General features: G+C 37.5%; 1 protein-coding gene across 2 annotated transcripts in view; it reads right to left on the bottom strand.

The window, feature by feature from the left end:
* The window catches only part of MOXD1 (monooxygenase DBH like 1), an 82,653-nt gene that overhangs the window by 21,879 nt on the left and 48,380 nt on the right, over positions 1 to 12,394 (bottom strand). For both annotated transcript variants that reach the window (XM_019729372.3, XM_019729371.3), the window contains exons 5-8: positions 3,897 to 4,076; positions 3,511 to 3,613; positions 1,894 to 2,060; positions 553 to 744 (exon numbers count right to left, since the gene is read on the bottom strand). In XM_019729372.3, the coding sequence (XP_019584931.3) occupies positions 553 to 744; positions 1,894 to 2,060; positions 3,511 to 3,613; positions 3,897 to 4,076 (642 nt within the window). The remainder of the gene's footprint in view (positions 1 to 552; positions 745 to 1,893; positions 2,061 to 3,510; positions 3,614 to 3,896; positions 4,077 to 12,394) is intronic.

The raw sequence follows: 12,394 nt of genomic DNA, 5'->3' as shown, positions 1-12,394 counted from the left end.
CATCATAAAAAAACAATTTTAAAGCCTTCATTATTGTGAGGCATGCGATTCTCTTCCAAGTCCTTCCACCCCAAGTATTGTAAGTTGATTGCATAGCACAGTGTAATTAACTATGTCCTAATACCTTTGTCAAATGAAAGAATTATCTTTATATCCATTTTACTGAAATGAAACTTTCAAAAAAATACCCCATGGTATAAGGAAACCTCTGCTTTTACCATTACCATAATTGCAGCCAAAAGGTTGTTAACTGGGGAGGCAAGTAAGAAAAGAGCAATAATAGTGCTCAGAACCCGATTTTTATTTTCTTTAAATTAACAACTTGAAGTGCCCCTGGGAATAAAAAGAAAAATGAGTTTTGATTTTGGAAAACAGATCAAATACATTCCATCTGGGTTGTGCAACACCCATGGTGGGTGGCTTCAAGAACAGGAGGACTAGAATACTAGTGATGAGCAATTCATTTCACCACTAGAAACTTTGCTAATTCTCAGCAGATGTATGTCTCATGACTTACATAACATTCAGTGAAAAACAACAAAACATGCATACTGGTAAGATTGTTTGTTCTTCCTTTAGATATTGAAACTCCTGGAAATTGAAATCAAAATCGTCATCATAAGCAAGCAATCTCATTTCCTCCCCTTTGCGAAAATGACGTAGCCTGATGCCTCTGCCAGCCAGGTGAGCATGGAGGAGGACAGCGAACACATGGATTCCACTTGGCTTTTCAGCTTCCAGAGCCTGCAGGGGACAAAGTGGAAGACTCACTGAGCCCAAATAAGTGCATGTTCAGACAATTCACATTCAAAGAGACTTGGGGGGACAGTTGAGAAGAAAGTGAAAGCAATTTAAGTGAATGCATGAGCCACCAAACATTGTGAATTTGGGTTTTTCATGACTTATTCCTAGCATATTTTCTTTGTGAAGCAACATTTGCTGGAGAAAAGAAAGGGAACTAATGATGACCAAGGACCTACCAGACCATTCCTAAATGTTATCTTTCTTTTTCCTTCTTTTAAAGGGTAAAGAAGCAGTCAAAGCTCCTGGCAAAAAGATTCCAGTGTGTTAGTAATCTGCAAATTGAAACACTTTAAAGAATAAATTATTCCCACTTTTCCAGATTAAAAAAAACACAACCAAGTGGGAAAGTGGAATTAAGTGAATTGGCCATGGTCCTACAGCTAGTAAATAAATCATGGCAATTTGAATCGTGGTCTACATAACTCAGAAGAGCATAATCTTTCCAGTTCACCAGCCTACCGTACTATCCACAAGCACACCAATCTCCTAATTCATAAAGAATATGATACTGTCTACAACTACGCCGTCTCTTAATTCATAAAGAATATGATCTATGTTGAAATACTTTCATTCAAGAGAAAATAACTGTAAATGGAAGCAGCCATTGTTAAATACTTACATATGGTTTCCTTTTACCCAATCTGTATTTTGACATTAGTTATTCCTGCTCTTCCATTAAAGAAGGGACAGAAATTAAGAGAGAAAACGAGAAAAAATTAAAAATGACTAATGAAGAAAAAACTGTAATAGAGATGAAAGGAAAGTTGAGGAAGGAAACCTACACAAACAAAGGTAGAAATTGTAAAAGATAAAGTGTCCAGTATGAAACAAAGGAGGAAGGACTAGGAAGGGAAACACACTGGAAGTCATTCTTGCCTTCAGAATTCTACATCTACAGCCTTCAAGATTTAAAAAAGTAACCAATGGGCTTGCTAAAATTTTAAATGATGGTTTTACAGTGTGACAACAATAAAAATAATTCATACTAAATACACACGAAATTTAAAAAAATGTGTTTAGAAAAACACAGTTTTCTAAGAGCATTGATTAATCTATAAAGAATAGCATGCAGATTGAGATGCAGTGTACCTCTTCCAGGCATTCCAGAGTGCAGTGACCCTCTGACCGGAACTCAGGCATGCCTGGAGGGATGGTATGGAAGAGGCTCACCCAGAGGCCAGCCTCGATCACCCCAGCATCGAATTTCCTTATGTCTGTTGTATGAAATAACCTCAGTCCAGAATTATCTATTAAGCCTGAAACAAGAGCATATAATCAGTTTGTATTCTTAAAAAAAAACCACAAAAAACCCTATATTAAGTTAAAATGGGTTCATTAACATTCCTAAAAATATCACAAGGGAAAGGAATACAAACAAGCAAGCATTAATGGAAGACAACATTCAGCTTCACAAATGAGAATTAAAAGACAAGTCGCCATATTTTCTGCAACCATTTTTTACTCACACAGCATATCATGGGAGAAATGTTTGTGTTATCTAGCTGATATATACCACAATTATCTAACATGAAGACAGAATGAAAATCCTAAAGCTATTCACTAGAATGTAGTGAATTCAATAAAAGCTTTATTTTATATTGTTTTGAGGTGAAGTTCAGTAACATTTACATAGAGGTAAAACCCCCTTGTCTAGACACCATCTGCAGATGTAGAAAACTACTAATAATTAAATTTCATTATTATCTGTTACCATTCTTTCAACTGTTCAAGAGTTATTTAATCAACAATTATTAAGAATCTATTATCTGAAAAGCACTACAATAGTCATTGTGAGATGATGGATGGATAAAATACATTCCTTCTTGTGACATTTTTGTAAGGAGGGAAAGTATGACTCTAAAACTTCATAAATCTGTTCCACTAACTTTGAAATTAATTGACTCTTTTCTGCAGTGGTGACTTACCTATTGATGACTACCAAATTGACCTTTGGATCAATCAGCATGTATATAATTTTATATTAATTGGTGTGATTATTTTATTGTTTCTCTTTCCCACTACACTATAATTTTCATGAGGGCATAAAGTGCCTGTTTTTCACAAATATTATATCGTTAAGCACAGACACAGCGCATAGTTGGCACTCAGTATTTGCTGAATAATTGCATGAATCAATGTAAAATAATAACTTTGAGTTGCTTCTGTTGATAATTTCATACTGAATCTTTCAATGTGGGGTTTTGAATATTATATAAGTAAATTCGGAAATCCAATGTAAATACCCTCTTCATTAACCATATTACACAGTGTCACTGCATAAGTATCTCTTGAGTATATTTATGGTTGCTTATCACATAACAAAATATTTAATGTTTTCTAGTATGATAAACAGTCATTTTTCATAAATATAGTTAGAAAAAATCATTTCCTAAGCACCATGTATTTGGGATTAATTTATATCACAAAGGGAAAAAGTCTATTCTTCGACTTCCTGGTAAATAGTCTGTATATGCTTTAAGATTAGTGACCTCAAGGTCCATTTGTCTAATTCAGCACTGGTGAATGATACTTGTCCCAGTGTAATTATTTGCAGTATCCTCTTTTACTCTAAAAATACCCTAATTTAGATCACAAACATGTAGGTTAATTTTTTCTAACATTGGATGCTATTTTATTTCAACTGTAAGACAGAAGTTATAAAACGATTTAAAAATCATAGGTAGAACATATGCAGAATAAGCTCACCTTCCTCATAAGTTGGATTGTCATAATGAACTTCTAGGAGCACATAACGAGGATCTAACGGAGTGCCGAGGGATAGTCCAACATGAGGTGGGTAGGAAAAACCCTAAATAAGGAAATTTGTATGAGGCAGTGTCCTACGAAAGACCTTGAAAGCTCTGCTCCACTCAGAGTCCAATCATTCTCAAAGATATTTCAATATTCTGGAAGTCCATTAATCTAGAGTTGATAAAATAAAATGGCTTAAGGAAGAAAGAACTTCCTGTGGAAAGAAAAATAAGCCATCTTCATATCAAAAATAGTGTATAGAGCTCTACTTATAAGTATTAGAATCATAGAGAAAAAACATGACCAGTTAATTGTTACATCTCAGTAATCGTTAGCCCCACCTCTCCACCTATGGCCCAGGCAAAAATAACAGTCTCGCAGGTGAGGAACGCGTCGGGCATGTTAGGGTGGTAGCACTCGTGGCCATAGTCCAAAACGCTGTCGTTAAAATTGCTGCTGCACTGATAGAGCAGGATGTGATGGACCAGACTCTCGTGGCCTCTCTGTATCACTGGCTCAACCTAAACAAGCACAAATAAGAAGGATGTGATAAATTAAATCACCCTATAACACCCCACCATAAGTATGAAACTAACATAAATGATTATCAGTTTCTCAAAGGAATAGTTTTCTCAATTATGCAAAGGTTATGTGGTTCGAGTATAATTTGTTCTGGAGATGATGACAATGATGATGACGATTAGCACAACAATGGAAACAACAAAGACGAGATAACCATTTTCTACAAGAATCACAGGACTTTACTAATACGTGGTTTGTATTTTTAATTCTTTTTTGTTATACCTATCATTCTGCACACCAGCTGTTTCAAAACTTGCTTGCTCTCTTCCAGGCTTCACTTTTCCCTTGTTCCCCTTCCCTCCTTTTTTTTTTTTTTTTTTTTTTTAAACGTAGAAAAAAAAAAATTAAGGCCATAGGCATAACTGCCTCAGCCTCTCACTCTTCCACCTCAAAATGTTAGACTTACTAATCCCTACCGGAAATGACAGATGATGTCTCATTCACCTATCTGTCTAAGATCTATCTATCTATCACCTACCTATCTATCATCTATCCATTTATTATTTATCTGTCTATCTACCTATTTTCTATCTTATGTTGAGCATTGTGCTGGGCACAAAACAGGGCTCAATAAGGAATATTTTTATCTTAGTCATTAAAATCAAATTCTAGTAAGAATTTTCCTATTAGAATTTGGTAGAGAAAAAAAAAACAAAAACATTGCAGTGATGTGCTCCTATGACATCGTTCAAATTAGGAGAGGGAAAGTAGAAACAAGTGAAAATAGAATAAGTGGTGAAGGTAGTCCTAATATTGAAAGCACAAACCACGTGAGCATGCTCCTTCTGTTGGCCTTTCCGTAGGTTCCCTTCATAACACTTGCCCACTTCAATCCAGGAACTCAGAATGAACTGAGCACATCCTAACATCCCAAAGAACCTCATATCCAGAGGAAATGCACGAGCCCTATACTTAGCCCAGTTGGGCTATAGGTGTTGCCATCAGTTACACTGTTCTTTGAATTTTCTGTTCATCTGTCAAAGACGCCCTGGTGTGTCTCTAAATTTCCAAGAGTTTACGAGTAGCTAGCTAGCTGTCTTAGAGCTCATCCACACTTCCGCTTTTAGCCCTAACTATTCAAATGCACGTAATGCATTTTGAAACGCTTGTTTGTTCTCTGATTCACATAAGCACATAAAGAGGAAGTATTTTCAGCTATTTTCTCCCAAGGTTTTCCATTTTGATTTTCTACATAATTTTTTTTTTTCAAATACGAAAATTTAAGCAGCAAAATTGGACAATGGTGCATAGTAGGTAGAGAATTGAATAGGCAGTCAGGGGTTCGGGTTTTGAACTCCAGCTTTCTTTTGTGTTGCTCAGTGAGTCACGCCTTATCTACCATATGTAATTTTTAACATCACATTCACATAAATGACATTGTACATGGCCTTGTCTGTACTTGTCTTGTGTCTGAAACATTGTGCTCCTTGAAGGCAGAAACTATTTTCTATTTTATCTTGGAAATAAATGATATTATTCAAGCATGGCTGCATAACATACAAAGAGTACACAAAAGGATAACCCAGGATTTCTATTAGATTTTAGTTTCCACATCTAGTTTGAGCTTTCTTGTGAGACTTGATTTATTTGGGTACCTCAGTACTCGCAGGGGGATAGGGTACTGCTAAAATGTCCACAGTAAAACATGTAGGCACATGTGAGACTTTTTGCTAAGTGCCTTATACGTTCATGCAGAACCTTTCGGTTATACTGAGCTCTACAAGGTAGGCCCTGAAAAGGAGCTGTTAGGGCAAATAACAGTTGGCTGTTGCCAAGGCAGCTAGAGAAATTAGTGGCCTTCAATGAGGCATAGCAAGAGAAACCTGAGTGTACACGTGCAGCTGTGAGCCTGAGTGGTTCCTGCCATTAAGAAGTTTCAAATAAATTTCATAAAACAACTGAAACCAACACCAAGCTTCTAAACTACCAATACATTCTAGGAATAATAATAGTAATTTCTGCCTTTTCTTCACCACTTACTCTCTGCCAGCCACTGTATTAGTCATGACATAGTTCATTTAATATTTACAACAAACCAGGCTGGTCTGACCCCAAAGTCAGTACCCCTTACTGCAGTGCATTATTGCAGGAAGACATGTTGGAGATGCACCAAGGACCCTGGACGTTGCTGCCAGTGACAAAGAGGATGAAAGGCTTCAATAAGGTGAGCAGTTGACAGATGACAGCAAGAAGGATGATGACACTGTGCAGCTAATGCCAGAAGGTGTTTCTGGAGCCACTCATAAGAATCACCACACAACACTGCCATCAAAGCAGCAATGCCAAACCGGGAGCTTTATGCCTGGTGGGTGGAATGGGGGTCTCTTGCCCTCCTTGCCCACCCCAGACCAAGCCCTCTTTGACCCGTAGGGAGAGGAGACAGATCCATGGCTTTTCAATGTGTACTTTTCTAAGGAGGGCAAATGATAAGGAAAGAAACCTGGTGAAAGCTTCAAGGAAAATTAAATTGTAATCTGACCTCCAGATTACAAATTGAGGGTACAGCCTAGAAAATTTCCTAAGAAAAAATACATTCATAAGACAACATGGAAACTTTCTTCACATAAACCTAGACACTGAACAGAGGAGAAAATAAGAAAGCTTGAAAGAAGCCATTCCTTGGCAAAATAGAAAGTGTGAGAGATAAAAAGGACAAAGAAGGAAAGTGCCTGAGAATTATACGTAAGGATAACTACTGAATTAAGGGGCCACTAATATGGAAGAGAAAAAATATGGGCTATCAAACTCCTGAAGAATAGGAGAATGTCTGGAGAAGGAATTTTAAGGTGACCATTGGAATAATTAAGTGAGACACCAACGGTATTTCTGTGGGTGGGCATAACCAGTTTAGTGCAGAGTACCAGTTCCACAGAATGGGAGCACTTTAATCGGAGTGAGTCAAGGCCATTGGCTCACGGTGCCTCACGGGATAAAAATTCCCACAAAGCTTCCTGCTGCTTACAGAGCTGAGGGATGCCAGTGCATTGCTACCAATTTCCAAATGACAGCTGCTCATTATCATCTGCTTCCTCAACCAGTTCCACAAACATTTGAAGCAGTCATAGCACTTGTGTTTTATACCCTACTGTAATATTCTCCTTTAGCCCAAGTAAGGCTGTGGCAGAGATTAGAGAAGGAAAGTGAGGCACACAAGTGCTCCATGGTACAGCCTACTCATTGGTTGTAGGCAAGTGTTAAACACTGCTTTTTCCGGCATATGGGAAAAAAGACCTCCTTTTGCACCATTGTGTTGTTTAAAACAATGGTGAAGTTATACATTTTTGTATTAAAATATTTCTGAGACAAATAAGGTTGTAATGAATCAATGCTATAAAGAGCAGCACTTAATACCGTGTTTCCCCAAAAATAAGACCTAACCGGAAAATAATCCCTAGCATGATTTTTTCAGGATGCTCGTAACGTAAAATAAGCCCTACTGTATTTCCCTAAAAACAAGACCGGGTCTTATATTAATTTTTGCTCCAAAAGACGCATTAGGGTTTATTTTATATTATGAGCATCCTGAAAAATCATGCTACGGCTTATTTTCCAGTTAGGTTTTATTTTCAGGGAAACACGGTGTGGACGCCCTATTTTGGTTACTTCACATATGTTATATTATTATCACAATCAAAATGGGAATGCCAAAATTTGCCTCAGTTGAAAAAAAATATTAAACTTATGGAAATCGTCAAAGAAGGTATGGCAGCATAAAGTATACAAATATAAACAGATTGGTATTTCTGAGACTATAATGAACATTGAATTTAATTTTTGTTTTAGGCTGGCTATATGATTGCAGAATAAATAAATAAAAGGCATATAAAGTAGTGCATATGGAAGTGGGTGGAAATGACACAAATATCTGATGACATATTGAACTGTGTTATTGATCACTGAGTTCATGTACATAGGCGGGATTCACAGACCCTGCACACCCACCTTCATATGTAATAGACACCAGGCAAGGATGGCTTGGTAGCACTTTGCTTCCACTGCAAACCTTTGAGAATCTGTGCATACTTTCTAATCAGCTCTCAGGAAATGACTCAATTATTTTGATGAGAGAGGATCAAATGTCTATCCACTCGAGCTGTATTTGGCAGTTGGGCATAGGGCAGTTGGGGGTAGAACTTAATGCAAAGGACTAAATGATTGAAAAATCTTAAACGTCAGCAATCTATTCCACATATTCAGTTTTTAAAAGTATATAACAATTATACAAAGTAATGAAATGATCCAAAGAATCCCACTTGGTGTTCACCTTATTTTAGTTGGGATAGAATATGACAGGGATGAGATAGAAAACACTTCTAAGTGTCTCAAAAATCCTTAGAACTTAGAACCAAAGCACGATTTCAGAACCAGAGGTAAGAAAGCCTTAGGGGAAATGTATGCTGTCTTTCTGTGATTGGAGCTAGAGGATCCTTGAGAAAACTGTGCCAGCGTCCTGGTCTCCTTTCACCAAAATCTACAATGAAACAGATTCAGTTCAGAAAGGACTTCTCCTGAACGCCAGTGAGCATTGGTAAAATTAAGAATCCACATTCTTTTGCATCCTTCAAACACCAATTACCTAAACAATAACACTTGCTGAAAGAAACGATTTTTGCTTAATTCCCCTGTACTGGGTTGAACAGTATCCCCCAAAATTCACGTCCACCCAGAACCTCAGAATGTGACCTTATTTGGAAATAGGGTTGTTGGCAGATGTAATTAGTTAAGATGAGGGTAGGTCCTGTCTTAGGGTAGGTCCTAAATCCAATGACTAGTGTTTTTATAGAAGAGAAAGGAGAGGGAGACTCAGATTCAGACAAATAGGAGAAGATGGCCATGTGAAGATGGAAGCAGATGTTGGAGTCAAGCTGCCACAAGCCAAGAAAAGCCAGAAACCACCAGCAGCTGGAAGAGCCAAGGAAGCATTGTTTCCTAAAGCCTTCCGAGGGAGCACGGTCCTGCTGACACCTTGATTTGGGACTTTTGGCCTCCAAAGCTGTGAGAGAATAAAATTCTATTGTTTTAAGCTACCCAGCTTGTGGTCACTTATGATACCCTAGAAAGCTAATACATCCCTCACCCTCAGGTTTTTTTTTGTTTTTTTTTTAATCATAACTAACAATTTGCTGATCTGTACATTCTATACCTAGGTAATTGTCCCTACATTTGTTTGTGACCTGAACTTATCACCAATATACATGTTTCCCCTTACATGCTTGAGGTTAATTAGGTTCCATTATCCTTAACTAAATACTTGTGCATCTTGTTTTAGTTTTTATTTTGGGGGGTAATAAAAAAGGGGGGAAAATCCCTTCTTGACTTGTCTAAGTGTACTGAGCTCAGTATGAGAGAAACAGGCGGCTATTAGAGCTCTTCTGAGTAACTTCCCTATGCTTATTCTTCCAAGTCTACCCATTTAAAATGTTGCTTGTTCAAACATGAGTGGAACATAGCTCTCCACAAACAACTTGCAATTCAATAAATTAAAAATTAAAACAAAAGGAGAGAGGTGATGGTTGGAATCTGTAATGAGCTGGAAATTTTGTAAATTCCCATCACTTCTCTTCTTGCCTGTTCTTGTTCCTGGCACCCTGCTTTATATATTCACCTGAGGCACAGGTTCCTATCCATGTAAAAGCCAGTAAACAAAGGTTACGCAAAGGGCAGTTGGCTCGTAATGCTGCCTATGAGGACATTACAGCCAGAGCTAGCAATGTAAATAGGTGGTTATAAGATCATGCTGACATGCTCATGTGACAGTGGTAGGAGATGAGTATCTGCCTCTTGCTCTCCCTCTTCCCTCCTTATCTTCCTTATCCTCATCCCTAACGGGGAGAGCTTTTTCTGCATGACAATATACCCAACTTATAAGAGGTAATCAAGTTGAGCAAGAGAATGCCATCATTGTCCCACAGGCAATCTACTGTGAAAAAGGTCAGAGTTCAAAGCAAAACCTGATTTACTGATGTGATGTCAATGGGCCACAGCTCGAAGGGACTTGGCAGCTAAAACTTGGCAAGTAATGGGACAGAAATGAAGAAAAGGAACGAAGAAAAGGGAAGTGAGGGAGAGGAGACTGCTGGGAAATAATTCACCCCCTACTGCAATCCTGAATTCTCATGGGAACTACCATCTTCAAGCACGACCAGGCCCTGCCAGCCACTATTGACCAGTTCAGGGATGGGTGCCCAATACATTAATCTTTTGGGGGGATTTTCAAAATATGGGGGGAAAATCCATTACCCTCTAGAAGCTGGAGGTGATTGTGGAAGAAAAATTCCAAAGACAAGACAAGACAGTCCTGGTAGGATTTGAGTATCTAACTTAAGTTGTTCCTGAAACCAGATGCATCTCTGCTATTCTGTGGCCTATTTAGTTGACCTTTCCTCTTATTTTATGAGTCAATACATTGGTTTCTATTTACTAAGCTAGTTCAAGTTGGGTGTCTGTTATGTGCAACCAAGAGTCTTGATTAATAATCAAACATGAGTAACTATATAATCAATTCATCAATATGTATGTGCGTTTCTGTATGTGCCCTTTGTTTTTTCCCTCTTAGGAAACTTGCCACATAAAACTACTTTGCTTTTGTTTAATTTTTCATCTTAGTTGGATCTGGGTAAGTTAATAAAATTACTTCAATAAATGCCCTTGAAAAGGAAAAAAATCACCCACTATAACACACACAAAGTCTTTGTCCTTTGCTTACTTGTTCCTGAAATTCCACAAATGTACTTAGTCTTAAAGCTGTTTTACGTGATGAATATGCAAGTACCCTTGAAAGAAGTAAAACATTATTATTTACAGTCATTTATTTCAAAATGTGAATTAATTAAGTTCTTTTGCCAAACACCTCAAGACTATAAACACAAACAAAATAAAACAGAAAATTACATTTAAGAAAATTTATAATATATATACAGCATGCTTAGTGTATATATTGTTCTTTGAATTCTTAATAGATTATTCATGAACTCTAAGGTAGCTTCTGGAACTATATATATGTGTATACATATAGTTATATATAAATATATGTTATATATAAATATATATGTTATATATAAATATATATGTTATATATAAGTTATATGTAAATATATAGTTATATATATATATATATATATATAAATTTTCAATTAAATGAGATATTCAGTAAACTAGAGATCAACTAGTTACTTGCAGAAATTTTAAATTCACATCTATTTGGCCAGCAAGGAGTAATGGAACGACCTGGTGGTTGGTGAGACCAAGTTCACTTCTTGGCTGTGCTACCAACCAGCTTTGTGACAAGACCTCGAGCAAGTCACATCACATTAGCTCTCACTTTCCATCAGGCTCTGAGGCTCTAGTCTATATATAGACTACATGAATATATACATATATATTTATCTCAAAACAACCTTATTTTGAGCTTAGGTAATAGAATGGTCACACATTTTATAGAAGCAGAAAATAAAACACACGTAAGTTAGGAAACTTGACCAAGTGTCCGAGCCCAGATGTGACCTCGGATTTTACTGGCTCAGGACTCAGCGCTCCTAACAACCATATTGATACATTTATATCTTTATCAACAGGGTGGTAGATGGGACAGCGCTCCACCAAGATCACTTCAGGTCCCTTTCTTTTCTGTGTACCCATCATCCCGGTTCTGGGTGCCTGATTTCTCATCACTTGCACCTGTGACTTTCCTCAGAGGACTGACCTTGGGCTCACTTTGTACAGAGCCAGAAAATGTTATTCCTCTGAGGAGGGTGAAAGGTAAAAGAGTATGAATGTCCAGCAATCTTGCATCAGATGAGAAAAACCCTAAACATATTTTATATTCTCCATGGGTGCTATTGACTGAATATTTGTGTTCCCCCAAAACTGAATATTGAAATCCTTACCCCTACGGTGATATTAGAAGGTGAGGCCTTTGGGAGGTTGACTAGGTCATGAGGGCATATCCCTTATGGATGGGATAAGTGTCCTTATAAAAGACCGCAGAGAGCTCCCTCACCCTTTTCTACCACGTGAGGACCGAGTGAGAAGATGGCCCTCTATGAGGAAGCAGTCTTCACCTGACACTAAATCTGCAGGTGCCTTTATCTTGTACTTCCAGCCTCCAGAACTGTGAAAAATAAATTTCTGTTGTTTGTAAACCACCCAGTCTATGCTATTCAGTTATAAAAGCCTGAACAGACTAAAACAATAGGATTAGATTGAAAGTGGAACTATCACACTATCACACGCTTGCTCCACTTCTTCCCTTCCCTGG

The sequence above is a fragment of the Rhinolophus sinicus genome, chromosome 2 (assembly GCF_057876585.1).
Source record: "Rhinolophus sinicus isolate RSI-liver-muscle chromosome 2, RSI-T2T, whole genome shotgun sequence".
Classification (NCBI taxonomy): Eukaryota; Metazoa; Chordata; class Mammalia; order Chiroptera; family Rhinolophidae; genus Rhinolophus; species Rhinolophus sinicus.
This window is presented reverse-complemented; position numbering and strand designations above follow the sequence as displayed.